Source organism: Pelmatolapia mariae, linkage group LG4 (genome assembly GCF_036321145.2).
Source record: "Pelmatolapia mariae isolate MD_Pm_ZW linkage group LG4, Pm_UMD_F_2, whole genome shotgun sequence".
NCBI lineage: Eukaryota > Metazoa > Chordata > Actinopteri > Cichliformes > Cichlidae > Pelmatolapia > Pelmatolapia mariae.
This window is the reverse complement of record NC_086230.1, coordinates 34954414-34972209: the sequence shown is the minus strand read 5'-3', so window position 1 is coordinate 34972209 and position 17796 is coordinate 34954414. Positions and strand designations below refer to the sequence as shown.

The 17796-nt window shown below is 41.2% G+C and overlaps 2 protein-coding genes across 2 annotated transcripts; both read right to left on the bottom strand.

The window, feature by feature from the left end:
- Positions 1-506: 506 nt before the first annotated feature.
- On the bottom strand, positions 507-6944 carry LOC134626814 (GTPase IMAP family member 5-like). The gene is made up of 4 exons (XM_063472736.1): positions 6857-6944; positions 4814-5611; positions 2096-2206; positions 507-793 (listed from the first exon to the last, which is right to left on the bottom strand). The coding sequence occupies exons 1-4, from the start codon at positions 6915-6917 to the stop codon at positions 507-509; spliced, it is 1257 nt and encodes a 418-aa protein (XP_063328806.1). The 5' UTR covers positions 6918-6944.
- Positions 6945-9997: 3053 nt separating this feature from the next.
- LOC134625645 (GTPase IMAP family member 4-like) lies at positions 9998-12399 on the bottom strand. The gene is made up of 3 exons (XM_063470901.1): positions 12365-12399; positions 11616-11639; positions 9998-11063 (listed from the first exon to the last, which is right to left on the bottom strand). The coding sequence occupies exons 1-3, from the start codon at positions 12369-12371 to the stop codon at positions 10276-10278; spliced, it is 819 nt and encodes a 272-aa protein (XP_063326971.1). The 5' UTR covers positions 12372-12399; the 3' UTR covers positions 9998-10275.
- Between the last annotated feature and the right edge of the window lie 5397 nt (positions 12400-17796).

Sequence of the window (17796 nt, the reverse complement as noted above, 5' to 3'; positions counted from 1 at the left end):
GTTCGTGGGAATAGCGTTTTTAGGCGTGCTTGCTAAAATTAAAATTCAGGCATGATGCAGATAGATTTCAAACAGCGTCAGTGATTTTGTTGCTTACACTGATCAGACCAAATCTAGTCTAGAAAACCATAAAGGGGAAATCATGGTGGGTGTATGTTTAGGTATTTTACTTTATTTTTGAGTAAAGTGTTTTATTCTAAAAGTTATCTGTTCAGTCGGCTGCTGGTTGGTTGAGCTTTTCAAAACGAGTTAAAAGAAGTTAAATTTTATATTCCAGGAACAGTTTATAAGACAGAACCAGTGATTTGCAGCATAAACAACAAAATATTTTGTAGTTACTGCTGTTGCTTCAGTGTACGTACAGGGAGAGGGTTCAGGGTTCAGCCTGGGTTTGCTTGAGACACACGTCAATAAATAAGCAACAAGATGCCACATTTCAAATAATATTTCTCAAATTTCGGCTTTCACACTCTTTCCTTTTGGGAGTCTGAAGCAGTTAAAATAGGCTAAAAAGAGGTGGACGTGAACCAAAGCCCTTTTACAGGACTGTTTCCTGTTCCCAACTCTGGCAGAACTTTGACGGCATACTGAGGGAGGCTGGGAACAGAGTCCGAATGGACCATGTTCCACACCTCCTTTGTTGAGGCAGCCACAAGGCGGTTGGTGCCTATTGTAGTGTTAATCTCCAAACCAGATGGTGTGCACCGGAGGTGAAGGGAGCCATCAAGCTGAAGGATCCTGTTGGGCTTGGGGACTTGGGAATTCCTTTCCACTTCGGAGGCAGCTGCACATACTGGCAGACCAAGCAGAACAAGGCTCGGTCAGTGGCTGAACCAAAAACTGGATGCTGGAAGATTTCAGTTAGGCCACAGAACAAGACTTTCGACTTTCTTTGCGTGTCTTAAAGCATTTATAGCAAACCGTCAGTCGACTAAAAAGGGGAAAGCAGGGCTCTGCTCACACAGGATAGGATGGTGTTAACCTCAGCTGAGGGTAAAGTCGGGCAGTTGAAGGAATGCTTTGAGGACCTTCTTAATCCCACTGACACGTCTTCCGTAGAGGAAGCAGTCTGGGGATAAGGGGGATAACTCGCCCCTCGCTGGTCACTGAGGTAGTCAAACATCTCCACTGAGGTGACCAAGACTCAGTTCCTAAAGGCTCTGGATGTTATAGGACTCTTGGTTGATACGCCTTTGCAACATTGCGTGGAGATCTGAGGGGGTGTCTCTGGGCTGGCAGGCTGGGGTGCTGGTTCCACATTTTTAAGATGGGGACCCCGAAGGTGTACTTCAACCACAGGGAGATCGCACACCTCAACCTCCCTGAGATCTAAGACTGGGAACTGGAAAACAGAGTTTGTTCATTAGTCAAACCTACATACAGAATACAGGAGGAAGACTGGACGCCCCCTGGGTGAGGGGTTCTGGGACCCAGAACACGCTGAAGAGTTTTAATCTCTGGATAAGCTAAATTAGGTGGCTGGAGAAAGGTGTGCTTCAACTTCGGAGCAGACGGTTTTCACATGCTGTAAAAAAGTTTGGTGTTGTAAACCTGTATATAAACATAATCCATTACCTATATTCTAATGCATGTAAGACAGCATTTCTACTCACATACACATGTAATCCAGTATTCATACTCTTGTATCAGTCTATTTTACAGCATGTTTTGTAGTCCAGAGCATGAGCACATATAATCACAGTCACATCTGTCCTGATGTGAACCCACAGGCTCGTGCTGAGGAGTTTGGTAAACAGTCTAAATGATGTCTGACTTTTATTGTTATTGTGTGTTGTATTAAGTACCAGCTCTGCTTTGGATTTTGTGCCTGAACTTGTTGTACAGGAAGTGCTGACCTTGTGCCTTTGAGCAGCAAACACATGTGAACGTGCAGACAGACAGTGGGACGTGTCTGCAGACGTCTCCCTGTGTTAGCAGAGGAATATGTCTGTGTCCGTCTCATAGATTGACCGAGATCAGAGGTCAAAGGTCATTCTCCTGTACATGTCGGACTTGTTTCACTTGTTGCCTTTGTATAACCTCGTGCATGTAATAAAACAGAAGTAGGTTGTTGATAACCTGCTGAAAGACAGACGTCTTCTTCTCTTTGTGTCCTGATAGTCTCTGAGCTCCAGGAGCTCTCCACAGGAGAACGCTCTCAGATGTCCTCCTCTGGGAGACTGGATGGGCTGACCTGTATCGTTCACTGAGGGGAATACAGCTCAGAGTGCTGTTATGGAAGCACCTCAACCTGGTTCAAGGATCTGGTTTGGAGGTGTGGGTGTGGGTGGGGGGGGATAGGGGCTCTCTACAGTCTAGAACTTTCCATGTTTCTCTTAATCACATATCACATAGTTGTTTATATGATGATTTCTGCAATTGTTTGCATATAATTTGAAAGAAACTAAGGCTTCTTTGTAACCTGTGTGTGTGAAAGAGTTTCACCTGCTGTTGTCTTTTATTTGCACACGTTGCTGTTACTGGTGAAGCTGGTCTGGACTGGTGCTGAGTGAAATGTATATAATGGTTCCTGGGTCAGTTTGTTATCTTTTGGCTTTGAGTTCAGGTCGTCCTGCCTCCAGAGTCTCCGTCTGTTTGGCGCTGTTAGTGTTGCTGCGTTACTGTAAATGCACACATCATTGCATGTGTTTGTTTCTGCAGGCCATGTGATGTCAGAGTGCTTCATAGCTCACAGGTCTGAGCTATGAAGCACGATTTCACCATAATCTCCTCCTCGGCTCTCCTTCCAGGTTTCAAACAGGCTAAACTTTATTAACACAGCCGCTCTTCTCCAGTCTTTATGACCAAACTGTGTGACGACATCATGTTTTTCTGATGTTATAGTTTATTCTTTCTGTGTACAATCAGCTGCTCTGCTGACGGCACAGTAATCAGTGTCATTGGTCTGAGGATGAAACTTTACCATCTGATAACTGGTTATCCTGATCTCCAGTTAGGATCAGTGAATCCAGACAACAGAAAGCGATACCCTGCACATGCTGAGCTCACTCTGAGTACACGTACCTGAGGTTGAATCTTTCTGCACAGATCCAGGCAGCCCTTCCTGGGTTTTGAAGCCTGCACTTTGAGTTTTTGGTCTTTCTAGTTCTATTTGTTAGTCGTTATTATGCTGTTTGTTTTTCATGTCTTTGATTTTATTACTTTTTATAGTGTTTTGTGTTGTGAGTTCATTTTGTTGTCCCAGTTTCTGTCTGTTCATATTCCTGGTGTAGAGTCTCAGCCGACGCTTGAATCCACTGAGGTGTTCGATGGTTGGGGTGACGCGTTGCCACTGTTATCAATGAAACTGGACACAGTCCAATAACTCCAGCCATACTTATCCTGTCCGTTTAACATCTTTAATACATTCCATCGGCTGTATTTGTTGTTCAACAGTTTTCTTAGGATCCAGCATCATGTAACATAAATCACAAACCGTTTGCTCCTTTCGACCAACAACACCTGACATTAACTACATGTGTCTACCTTAAATACAGTCCCATAAACACACTGTACTGTAAAAACACAAAAAGTGGCACACACAGGTAACATCACAAAAAACTGGTTCCTACACCTGGCTTCATAGTCCTGATTTGTACGCATCATGCTGTCAGTTCTCTGTGTTCGAGGTTTTATACTTCCTGTCTTCTTTGGGTAACTTGGATCTTTGGGCTTTGTTTTCAGTTTTGTTTCATCTGCAAAGTGAAGACTGAACGTCCTCCACACTTGCTGTTCCAACACGTGAGGTAGCAAGAACAGGAACAAACGAAGTATTTAGGTCCCAGTGACACAAAACAACAACACAACAGAAGTTAAAAATATTATGTATATGTAGAAAAACAATGAAAGCGAGCAGGGGTCTAAATAAGATAAGGATACAATTTAAGGTGAAGATATAATTTTAGGGCTTAAATCTGTGACTCTCCACCATTTAAACCTTAAAGAAGTCCAGACGCTTTTCTCTCCGAGCTCCTTAGACTACGATGACCAGGACGACTGAGAGCAAGAAAGTTACATTTGAAGTTATTGCACATAAGAAGAGTTGTGAGGCTCCAGTAGAAACTGGTTCATGTTTCACTGTAAAATCCACAGCGGGCTGCTGGGGCTGTTGTATAAATGCTTCCTGAAACAGCTGGAAGCTGAGTTGGAAGACTGAAATGTCAAAATCAAAAGTAAAACCTACAACTGCCATTTATTCCCTTTTACGGACAGACTTGGTCAGAGGCACGTTTGTAATTACAACATGTAATGAAAATTGTTACCATGAGGAGGAAGCATGTGACCAGTTTGTGTGCTGATCATTGTTTTAATCCTATCTCTGTGTCCACATCTCCCACATTCAGGTCCAGACCAAAAAGGCTAGGCAGCGCCTGTACCACATCCGACAACTGAGGAAGTTCAGGTGATTTCTCCCCCCCGACTGGTTCTGTAGTTTATCTTAACATGCAGATTAACATGCGTCGACATGTGTAATTTCTCGGGGTTTATCTGCTGCGTTCTTCTGTGTGATACTGCTTTTGGCCATGGAGTATGTTGTGGCTTGTTTTACCAACAGGGGGCAGTGTCTTGTCAGTGGATGATTTTTACATCTCCTTTTGGGCCTGCGCCCATGTCTGTACAGGGCTATAGATAGAGCAGCAACAGCCCTCTCTCACAGATGCTGTGTCAGTGTGTCACACTGTGTTGATGCTATAATTAACTTTAGAAAGTTTCAAACTCAGGATTCCCTGCAGATGAGTGAAAAGTCACTTTTTATGGTATTTCTCAAATACACAGATCCCTGAAAATGTAATTCCCATTATCAGTATCATACCCAGTAAAGCTCCCAGTAGAGCTCCTGATGTAGGCGTCAGCTCACCACCACAGCTAAAATACCCAACAACGCTCCCGAGAAATATTCCCATCAATCCGCTCTTCTCAAGAATAGCCAGTCTGTTTTCTGATGCTTTCCTCCTGCGGTCGTCTTCGCGTCGCTCCTCGTTCGCAGCTTTTTCAGCCGCCTGGAGCATCTGAGGCGTGTAGAAGAAGTCCGAGTAATCTTGTCTCTCCTGAGTTATCTTCTCCAGCAGCTCGGTGACTTGAACAGGGCTCCTGTCAGCAATGTTAAAAATAAAATATCTCCACTGGCACCGTTCAATCAGTTCCCTGAGGTGCTCATTCTCTTTCATGCCCTCTTTTATGTCAGCTTCGTTCCCTCGCGGATGGTTTTTATGGGTGAACACCACCGTAACGTAGGCCACTGCACGTTTGCCAAAAGTGTGTTCAAAAACCTGCAGTGCTTTTAACTCTTCAGATGTGATGATTCTGAGCCTTTCCACCAACAGGAACACATGAGGACCAGGTTCAACGTTTTCAGTGGCCCACTTGATCTCTTTCACCACGTCCTCTTCACTTGATCCCATTTTAAACAGACCTGGAGTATCCACAACAACCACGCTGTGACTGTCAGAGTCTGTCTTTCTTTCCACGTGGCAGGTCTTTGTGCGCTCTCCATGAGGATCACTCGACGTGAATGCATCACTGTCCCCTAGGATGATGCCTCCTAGCGTACTTTTCCCAACCGTCGTCCTCCCGAACAGGACGATCCTCAGCTCTGGAAGCTCCTGCTCATCTGTTACAAAAATGTTTGCATGTGAGAAAAGTCCCACTCTTGTGTCAAACTGTGGAATCACTTTACCCCAAAATGCATCCACTGACCACAAATTCATGAGCAGTTTTCTCAAACAGACATTTCGAATGACCTTCATAAGCCATGTGCTGCACTGACATCGATATGCATGTAATATTGTACACATGGAAACTTAATAATTAGATATACGCACAAAAATAAAAATGCATCTAAATTCATTCATTCACGATGAAGTGAAAACAATCGGAAACATTTTAGTTTCAAAGACTTTTCTCGGCAGATCAATCAAATATGTGCAAACAGTCTGGATTCAGTGTTGAAGCTTCTTCATGCAGCTTCTGGGTCAGATCCGGATTGGTCGAGAGCTGTTTGTACCTCCTCAGAGCTCCAACATGATCACAGTTTGTGGGCTTTTTAAGGACTCATCACAGATTCTCAGTCAGATTAAGCTCTGGGGAGTTTTCCAGCTACGAATCCAAAACATATTAATCTGATGACCTCCAAGTCTGCTAGCTCTCACCTTTGCCCTGTGGCACGGTGCTCCACATACTGGAAAATGCACAGACTGTCACCAAACGACTCCTAGATGGTTGGAAGAGTTTGGGCTTATTTTTTCAGGTCAGTCATTAAAACCCCCACAAACGGTGGCCAGCTTTGAGCTCTGGTAGGCAGGAATGGATCTCCACCAATCAGGATTTGGGCCCAGGCGCTGATATTCAGCATGAAGAAGGGTCAACACTGTGAATACTGCCTCTGCACACATTTGATTTATTTTCTAATAAAGGTTTTGGAAACTTAACATAACAAACACCATCACTAATAGGGCCTGTAATCTTTTTTCCTTCATGGAAAACCCAACTATGTTAACAAGTTAGCATTTAAAGATTAAAATGAAAAAACAAATTGAAGTTACAGACACGACTGAAGTTGTTTAAAGGATTTGACTCAAAGCACTGAACATCTGTCATGCAGCATGTTTGGATTGTCCATTATTTACTGTGAAATAAAAGGTGATTACAAATTAAATGTTAAAATCCACATGAAAATATGATTTTCCTCTTTGTGAGCTGTGAATTATAAATAACAATTTTATTAGCTGGTTACTCGGCAGTAATTCTTCAAACTAAACCCTCACTGACTGCACTCGGATATAAATGCAGACTGGAGCTAATCTGACACTAAACTGAGCCAAACAGCAGCCTGAGTATCCCTGCAGGACAACCTCACCTTCATTCTCTGGATCTTCATTGATCATCACCGAGCTCTCTGAAGGCTCAGTGCTGCCCATGTCTTCATCTGGCTGCTTAAATTTCCATCTCAGCTCTATTTCACCGTCCGCTGCTTGTTTCCTCACATACAGCACTTCAGCTGTTCTAGGGCAGGAAGTGTGGCACAAAGCAACCAATCAGAAGGCTGAAAAAGAGTGCATCAGGCAGAGTGCATTTCCACAGGTCTGCCTTTTCACCCACAGTTACATCACTCCATGCAGACATCACAGTAACACATCTGTTCACAGTTTCATTTAAACCCTAACAGTGGCAAATTTAAAACAAAAGTTTCAGTTATGTTTGCATTTTCATATCTGTAAGACAAATTTACAGCTGGAAACAGAAACAGCTAACCTGCTGTCAAAAGCAACACATCTATAGAAAGCACAGACAACACCTTATTAAACCTGGACAAATGTGAATGTAGAAGAACTATTTGTTCATTCATATAAAATAAGACAACCCTAAAAACATGCAGCGAGCTGGATGGTCCTTCCTTTCTCTTTGGCAGAGTCACCTTCCCAGGCTCGCTCACTTCTTCCTCATTGCTTCACTTTGTAAATAAATGAGTTTTTTTCTTGTATCTTGATGTCCGAGTCTGCTCCTAGTTTCCAGTTAGAGTAAAATCATGAAAAAGTTACCAGCAGTTGCAGTGTGTAGAATCTCACAGCCTGATGTCAGTAGACTGCAGATTGCAGTAAACTGTTTTCTTACTCTAACCACTTTAGGTGCATAATCCTAGCTGTGTGGAGGCTATAGGACAAACATGTTTTAGACAGCCAAGATAGATCAGAAACAATAAATCTGGTTTGTACCCCATGAAGGTCAAGTCCAGCTGGCTTGTTTCTACTACTGTTTGGACCAAACCCCGAGTTTTTCCCTGTTTGTGGAATGCTGTCACTCTGCTGTTGGTGCTGGTTGTGCAGCATCTGCTTTCATTTACTCGGGAATGGGCTGTAAAACTTTGTGAAAGGATATGAGACAGTGAAGCTCACTTCTGTCTGATGACAGCCATATTGTGGTGAGTTTTTGAGGATATAATTAACTTTTCTGTTCTTAAAAGCTGCTGTTTTCGCCACTACTAGCTGCTGTTACCCTCTGTCAAGTGCTGTTAGCCTCTATTACCTGCAGTTACACTCTGATAACTGTTCTTACCCCCGTGCAGCTGGTGTTACCGTCTGTTAACTGCTGTTAGCTGCTGTTACACTCTGTTGGCTGCTGTTAGCGTCTGTTAGCTGCTGTTACCCTCTGATAACTGCTGTTAGCCTCTGTTAACTGCTATTACCTTCTGTTAGCTGCTGTTAGCCTCTGTTAGCTGCTGTTACCTTCTGTTAACTGCTGTTAGCTGCTGTTACCCTCTGTTAACTGCTGTTAGCTGCTGTTACACTCTGTTGGCTGCTGTTAGCCTCTGTTAACTGCTATTACCTTCTGTTAGCTGCTGTTAGCCTCTGTTAACTGCTGTTAGCATCTGTTAACTGCTGTTACCTTCTGTTAACTGCTGTTAGCATCTGTTACAAGTGTTGGTGAAAAATTCTTTGAAGTGGATCTAATGTTGTTGGACTCTGACGCTTTGCACATAATTGCTAATACAATTTGAGAATAATTAAACTGTTTCTTAGAAGGAAAGTTTAATATTTAGCATACTGGAGCCTAACATTAGCTGGTATAATGTTATCTTATACTCAGCTAAAGTTGTTGTTTGGCTAGCTAAACTTTTTTGTAGTTAATATAATCAAAAATGAACAGTAGATTGTTATAAGTATATATTCAGTTACTATTGTTTAAAACTGTATTTTGAATTTTTTGAATGGGTGGTATATCATTTTAATGGAAAACAAATAATAATAATAAAAATATAAGTACAAGATTTTTCAAATAAAATAAAACCAGACTAAAGACAGTGCATTTCTGCATTACAGCAGTACTTCATACTCTATTTAAGAAAATCAAAGCATTTATTAATGGCAGGACTTCTTTGAGAAGTTTTGTAGGAATGGGGTCTAAAAGACACGTTGATGGTTTGAAGGAAGTAATTATTGAAGTTAACTCAGAAAGATCAATTGGAGAAAAAGAGTCTAAATGAATATCAATGGTACTGAAAGTAGCTGTAGATAATATTACATCTGTGGGATGATTTTGAGTAATTTTTTCTCTAATGATTAAAATGTTATTAGTGAAGAAGTTCATGAAGTCATTACTAGTTAACGTTAAAGGGATTGTTGGCTCAACAGAGCTCTGACTGTTTGTCAGCCTGGCTACAGTGCTGAAGAGAAACCTGGGGTTGTTCTTATTTTCTTCAATCAGTGATGAATAGTAAGATGTTCTGGCTTTGCGGAGGGCTTTCTTATAAAGCAACAAACTATTTCTCCAGGCTAAATGATGATCCTCTAAATTTGTGACACGCCATTTCCTCTCCAGCTTACGAGTTATCTGCTTTAGGCTACGTGTTTGAGAATTATACCACGGAGTCAGGTACTTCGGATTTGAGACCTTAGTTTTCACAGGATCAAATAGCATTATAGCATTAAAAGATAATAATAATAATGATAATAATAAAAATAATAATACCTTGTAAAATTATACAATAGTAAAACCAATCACCCTTATAATCGTTAACAATGATGTCATCAGTAACAACCAGTAATAATAATAACAGCAGCAACTTGTTGTGTATAATCATGATCATTTTTTGTTGTTGTAGTTTTTCTTTGTTTTCATTCTTTAGTCCTGTTTTGAGTCTTATAATGCTACTCTTGTTGGCTCTTACAAAAGGTCTATAAAGAAATCAGAATAATCTTTTGTTGTACAGTTTTACTTTTATTATTTTTATTGCTGCATTTGATATTTTCTTCTTTCCAAGTTTTGTAAATTTGTATTTTGTTTTGTTAAAATCTTCCCGTCACATCACAGCTGAGTCATGCCAGGAAATCTACCGTTTTGTTTGAATCATCTTTTATTTGCTGATTTTGCTGTTAATGTCTGATTAATTTCACACACTGATTGATTCATTAGCATTTTAACTTTACTGAATCAGAAAGATAAAAGAACACACGAGGAGAAGAACACAAAGATCACTTTAAAAAAAATTACATAAGTGTTTACAGAAAAATGATAAAGGTGGAGTTGGCACAGATGGAGCAAGCATGGAAATGTCCTTCCTCTAAAGCATGGTGATGCATTGGTTGTATTATTGATTGCGGTCTGCAGAGAAGCTGAAGGTATCAGATTAATAAAGTGCAGTAAAAATAGTTGAATACTTCACTCTTTTATAGTACTGAGCTGCAGTTTTATTACAGCACAATAAATGTGGATCGTTTTTAATGGGTTTGTTGCTACAGTCTGAAGGCTTAAGGTCTCGACTTACTTCCCTGCTTTTTGTTATTGCGTGAGACAGTTGTCAAACTTTGTTGCCAGCCAGACATTTGCTTGTAGGACTAAGGTAACAAAGTCCGCGGGCAGCACAGGAGACAACAGGGCTTTAGCGACAGTGGCCACATGTTGGTCTACAGCACCCATCTGCCTCTGAGTTTTTGACTTTTGGATTTGCTTCCTTAAAACTTCCTGTGCATGTTCAAACATTTCCTTGGTGTAGTTCCTTAGCTTGTTATTTTCTACCATTTCATTGATTTCCTTCACCAGCTCCTTTTGTTCTTTTGTTTTTCGGTTTTCATTACCTCTGTTGTTAATAACACAGTATTTCTGTGTTTTAAATCCCACTTTCTTAATAAACTTCCTTATCTGGTTTTTCTGCCCACCAGACAAGTCTCCATCGATATGCGTGATCAGGAGGAAGAAATAACGCATGGCCTCTTTACCAAAGATCCTCCTCAGGACTTTCACTCGTTCCACATCATGTGTCGTAAAACCGTCCTCCCAGCTGTGCACGTACAGGAACACGTGAGGCCCCTGCTCAGAATCGAACTGAAAGGTGGATGCAATGATCTTACTCAGCACCTCCTCTTTAGATTTGCTGGTGTGGCACAGGCCGAGAGTATCAGCTAAAACCAGTCTTTGGTTTCCAAACGGCGCCGTCTCGGTTGTGCACGGCGCTTCATCTGAGGCAAACGAGTTCTTCATCACAGCAGCTTTTCCCAGGAACGTGTTCATGATTGAAGTTTTCCCAGCTCCAGTCTTTCCAATGAGCACGATCCTGAGCTCCTCTGGCACTGTTGGAGAATTTACATTACATGCTTCATTATAATTACAGTTACATATCAGCACTGCAGCACTCAGTCTGAACAACAGCTGATGTTTGAATGACGCTTCAACTGTTCCCAGCTTGCATTTGTTTTACTGACTTTGCATTACAAAGAAATTAATTAGCAGCTGTTTTTATTATCTTAATTATCAGCATAATAGACTCATTAGTTTTCATTTAAACCACAGTGAGTCCCATTTTACTCCCACACTTTCCCATCTTAGTTTTATGGTGTCTCACTGATCTCTTTATATGTAAAATTCAAAGTTCAGAAACACTTCAGATAAATATGATAGCAGCATGTCTGTTGACCATTTGTACAGTTGAATGTTTTCATTTTCAGAAAATTTACTTCATAAAGTAACTTTGCTGTTTCATTATGTACTGCAGTAATCGTTGGTCTGGTGAAGGGCAGGCGTCTAATTAAAAGCAGGTATATTAATGCATAGAAGATTTAGCCTAGAAAGCTGCTTTTTATGTTAATGTCACTTATAGGAGCTTTATAAGACTTTTGTCCTACCTTCTGGTTTACTCCCCTGGGACCCTATAAAGAGAATTGTTAAATATGTTAAAACCCCAAATGCGTATCTTCAATTATTAATTGTTTTATGGTACACACTGTATACTTCAGCAGATCCAGCAGTTCTACATTTTCTGACTTAAATGGCTAAAAATACATAAATCTGGAGCAGTCTCCACCTGAAGCCTTGCTGTCATGCTGCTCTGCAGAACTTTGCCACAATTATCTAAAAAATCAATTTAGTCAAAATAATATTAAATGTAATAACATTACTATTTTATAGATGATAAAGTTATCGAGTGGGAGTGATCATGTAAGCCTCACTCAGCACTGACTGCAAATAACAACTTTTCTATTATTTCATGTCGTCAGATTAACTGAGAACTGTTCAGGATTCAATTTAGAAATAAGACAAATCTCTACATGTTACACACTTACACAAGTAATCAAGAAATTATTACAAATATTAAATTATATGAAAGAAGCAACAAATGAAGACGATTAAAAAGCCGAGTGACCTTTGATGTAATCAATGAGGCGTCTGATGACTAGAAACTATTTTAAAACCCAGCGAGCTCGTAGACTAAACACAGGGAGTGTTGGACTGTGTAAGTGTAGCTTTCTCTGTTACAGATGAGATGTTTATGTTGTTAGTACTGCTGTTAATAACACATGAAAACGTAATAAGAAAGAACAGAAATGCTCTGCTGGTTTATTTGCAACCTGTATGAAATGTAAAATGTACGTACCGCCCATCTTTGTCCTTTGTAAAGGCAGTGTGTCGTTGATGTCGATGCGTTGTCGTTGAATAGTTTGCCATCTTTATATTCAGCAGTGTGCCGTGTCCTCCCCTTGATGACGTTCGACTATCGTCTGCTTGCCAATGAGCCGACTTCTCAGAAACCAGAAACCAAAATATCCGTGCGCAGCAAACGATAGAACCAAACAAAAGTTTGACGACTGAAGGAATCGGGGAAGCTCCCTCTCTTACAGTAAAATCATGTTTGAGTATCGAAAAGGCAATCTGGAATGAAAACTTTCCAGGATGCTGAACCTGGCATTTTGACCGTTTAGCCACAGCGGGATAGAGGAAGTATTTTTTTTGTGCAGCAGGATTACCCACACTGTAAAAACGTCAACTTGATTAATGTTGAATTAGCACATTTTCTATTGTTCGCCTAACATTTTATAACTGAATTAGTTATAAAATTAGTAGTTATACAGTAAGTAATACCATGTTCTTAAAATCTCTGACGCTAGATAACTGACATTGAATTAAAAGATAAATTTAAGCTGAGCCAGCTATTTACCTACAACCAGACCTTTAGCTTGTCCATTTCAGAGCGCATAGAGGAATGGAGCTAATGTCTTTGACAAGAGAAAGAAACCATTACGCTGCCTTTGGTAACTAAATGCTACATTTTCTGTTTTAATATAAGCATCTTATAAACTTTAGTTAGTTCTAATGTATTTGTTGTTAATGGGCACCAAAGTTTAACAAGAAAAGAAAAAAATATATAAAAAGTTCCATAATCAATTTATTTCATTTTATATATAAAGCACCAAATCACAACAAAAGTCGCCTCAAGGCGCTTCATAGATACAGAGAAAAACCCAACAATCATATGACCCCCTATGAGCAAGCACTTTGGCGACAGTGGGAAGGAAAAACTCCCTTTTAACGGGAAGAAACCTCCAGCAGAACCAGGCTCAGGGAGGGGCGGGGCCATCTGCTGTGATTGGTTGGGGTGAGAGAAGGAAGACAGGATAAAGACATGCTGTGGAAGAGAGACAGAGGTTAATAACAGATATGATTCAGTGCAGAGAGGCTATTAACACATAGTGAGTGAAAACAGGTGAGAGAAGTGCTCAGTCCATCATGGGAATCCCCCAACAGCCCAGGGCCCGTATCCCTAAAGATTCTGAGAATCCTCTCAGAGAGCTCCTAACTTAACCTAAAAATTCCTTGCCAGGAGTTTTAGCTTAGAAGTGATTCCAGAACATTTGCAGTGAACTCTGAGCAAGGAATGGATGGAAAATCCTATCTTAGTAAGGAGGTGTGGTTGACCCCGTTGCTAGGTATGAGTCATCATTTCAAAAGCCGTGATTGATTGATCCTACAAGTTTGATGGAAATGAGCTTTTGGTGAGAATGAGCAAAGGATGTACCCTCAAATCAATAAACATAATTATACACTCTAATCTTATGCTGACTGTAATTGTAAATAATATTTCACATTCAAGAAAATATCTGGAAAATGAATAGTAAGCTGTAGGGGTTATAGCCTAACATTAGAATCTAAAATATGTGAAAACTTAAACTCATTACACCCTGTTCAAATAATGATTCGTGTCTTATTTACTCATATTAATATCCTAGCTGGCATATTTTGTACTTTCACTCCCATATGAACCCCATTGAAAACAAGATGGCCTATCTCAAGGGGCTGTCCCTAATGAAGTAGAAATCACAACGTTACAAGTCCAGTGTGGTCTTAACGAGGGTAACACGGCTCAGCTTTTATCAATGTCTGTGATTGCTGGCTGGTCTATTTATAAAGGCTTGTTAACAAATATCCTACAAACACAGAAAATGGAGAAAAAAAGGACTCGCAAGCCGAACTGGACTGAGGAGCAAGGTTTGTTGCTGGCCCAGTTGGTGAACGAACATAAAGGTATGTTACGAGGAAAATTTGGCCCAACTGTCACTAGCCAAGGCAAGAGGCGCGCCTGGGACACAATATCCCAAACAATCAATGCCTCTTTTCCACTGGTGGTGCGGACAGGCGACAATTGTGAGAAAAGGTGGTATGTGCTGCAGTCCAAGGCAAAAGATGAGATTGCAGCACACAAGCGGGAATCCTCACTCACAGGTGAGCAAAATATTATAGCCTACCACATAATCTGGCAACTTGCTCCTGCTGGCAAAGTTAATTTACATGCCGAAGTACTGTGTTCATTGACTGTTTCTTTCTAGGGGGTGGACCACCTGCAAAGCGGCTGTCCCAGGTGGCCGACACTGTCTTTCAAGTCCTGGGACACTCTGAGGTCAGTGTCACCGGGCTGCCAACAGGCATTGACACATCAATGATGCAGGCCCTTGAAGTGCAGCAAAGGTAGGACACAGGGTTATTCATATCTACAGTGTTTATTCATTGCAGAAGCCATTTCATGTGTTATCCATGCTCATTGTATCAAATTAATTTAATCAAAACAATAATTAAACTAGGCCTATGTATTTCTGTAGCATGGAGCCATCACAAGAACCGGGCCCATCAAGTTTGCCGATGAGATTGCCGCCTGAACCATCTGCAGCTGCTACTCAGGATAGCCCGGCGGATCAAACACCATTCCCATCCGCAGCACCTGCTCCGTCAGCATCCCTGCAGGAGAGCAGATTGCAACTCACAATTGATGTGTTTGAACAACAAAAAAAAGTCCTTTCCCTTCAGGAGGAGTACTACCGCCTTAAAATTGAACACCTAAAAAATAAACCATTTACAGATTGTGTTCTGTGTCTTGCATTTAACAATTGCAGGTGATGTGCAGTAAAACTGTGGTAGTTCTTAATACCATCACAAGTTCTCAAAAGACATGGGGTTACAGCTTGCCTGAAATGTAAATTTGTGAAGTTTGCCCTGTAAGGCAGTCCACTCTGGGCTAGGTTCCCCTGTGGAATGTAAATATCTTCTTCACCACCATCCTCATCGTTGTCTTCATCCTCATCCTCATCGCCATCCTCCAGAGGTTCTGCAATCTGTCTAACCTTGCAAATATTGTGTAATATTGCACAGGCTATGATGACTTTGCTGACTTTTTTCAGGCCTCAGCCGCACCTCTCCGTGGAGAACATGAAAGCGCCTCTTAAGCTGGCCTATGCCACGCTCCACCACCGCTCTTGTTGTCTTGTGGGCCCTACAATAGAATACAGAGACCTTTAATTATTTGATGGAAATATTGCACTACTTGGATGCTCTAACATATTGCTTGCATTTCATTTCCTTGTTTTTTGTATTGTTTGGCTTACCTGTTATAGTTTAGTTGGGGCCCTTGGCGTGGCTGGAGGTAAGGTGTAAGGAGCCATGGTTTGCATGGGTAACCACTGTCCCCTAACAAGTGGCAATTAGCTGGCACATAGCGTCTCTCAAAAAGCTGTCTGATGCCACTCTCGGAGAGCATTCTCACATCATGTGTGGAGCCTGGCCATTTCGCCACAATGTCCTAAATCTTACAGGCCGCATTGAACACTATTTGCACATTGATGCTGTGGAAATTCCTCCTGTTAACAAAGACAGCCTCGTCCTCTGATGGCGCAATTATTCTCACATGTGTTCCATCAATTACACCCACAATGCCAGGGAATCCTGCAATGTCCATAAATGCCCTTTTATGTGTGTGTAAAGTGCGGGCATCCAGCGGGAATGAAACAAATTGTGTCACAATATTAGGTTGTGACAAAGCTGTCAGTGTTTGGGTGATGACTCTGCTGACACGGGCCCAGATCTTTTGCAGCATTATTGAAGCAGGGTCACCTGGTCCAGCCCTAACTATATGCTTTATCAAAAAAAGTTTGAAGCCTAATCTTAAAAGTAGTGAAGTCTGTCTTCCTAATCCAAACTGGAAGCTGGTTCCAAAGAAGAGGGGCCTGAAAACTGAGGTCAGTCGGAGAGTGAAGTGCTCTAATGGGGTGATCAAATCTTATGAGTAGGGTTGTCAATTTTAATGCGTTAACGCAGATTAATCTGCCATCACGATTAACCCATCCAGAGCGCAGGCAGTTTGTCCAAAGTTTGTTGTCCGTGCTCCAGATGGGTTAAATGCGTTAACATTTTTTAATCGCGTTAATCATGATGACACGTTAACGTGTTGACATTGACAGCCCTACTTATGAGGTCTTTAAGATAAGATGGGGCCTGGTTATTCAAGGTGTTATATATGATGTGGATGTTTTTAAATTTGATTCTGGATTTAACAGGGAGACAATGAAGAGAGGCAAATGCAGGCGAAATCTGCTCTTTCTTCCTAGTCCCTGTGAGTAGTCTTGCTGCAGTATTTTGGATTAACTGAGTCATTTTTGACCAGGACATGTCCTTCAACGCACATATTAAACAAATATGTAAGACTGCTTTCTTCCATTTGTGCAACATCTCTAAAATTAGAAATATCCTGTCTCTTCTATTACTTCCAGGCTGGACTACTGTAATTCATTATTATCAGGAAGTCTTAAAAACTCACTGAAAAGTCTTCAGCTAATCCAAAATGCTGCAGCAAGAGTCCTGACAGGGACTAGGAAGATTTCTCCAGTATTGGCTTCCCTTCATTGGCTTCCTGTTAAATCCAGAATTCAAAATCCTGCTCCTCACATACAAGGTCTTAAATAATCAGGTCCCATCTTATCTTAATGACCTTGTAGTACCATATCACCCTATTAGAGCACTTCGCTCTCACACTGCAGGCTTACTTGTTGTTCCTAGAGTATTTAAAAGTAGAATGGGAGGCAGAGCCTTCAGTTTTCAGGCCCCTCTTCTGTGGAACCAGCTTTTCAATTCAATTCAATTCAATTGTATTTATATAGCGCCAAATCACAACAAAAGTCGCCTCAAGGCGCTTTATATTGTACAGTAGATAGCACAATATTAAATACAGAGAAAAACCCAACAATCATATCATATGACCCCCTATGAGCAAGCACTTTGGCGACAGTGGGAAGGAAAAACTCCCTTTTAACAGGAAGAAACCTCCGGCAGAACCAGGCTCAGGGAGGGGCGGGGCCATCTGGTGTGATTGGTTGGGGTGAGAGAAGGAAAACAGGATAAAGACATGCTGTGGAAGAGAGCCAGAGATTAATAACAGATATGATTCGATGCAGAGAGGTCTATTAACACATAGTGAGTGAGAAGGTGACTGGAAAGGAAAAACTCAATGCATCATGGGAATCCCCGGCAGCCTACGTCTATTGCAGCATAACTAAGGGAGGATTCAGGGTCACCTGGTCCAGCCCTAACTATATGCTTTAGCAAAAAGGAAAGTTTGAAGCCTAATCTTAAAAGTAGAGATAGTGTCTGTCTCCTGAATCCAAACTGGAAGCTGGTTCCACAGAAGAGGGCCAGTTTGGATTCAGGAGACAGACACTATCTCTACTTTTAAGATTAGGCTTCAAACTTTCCTTTTTGCTAAAGCAT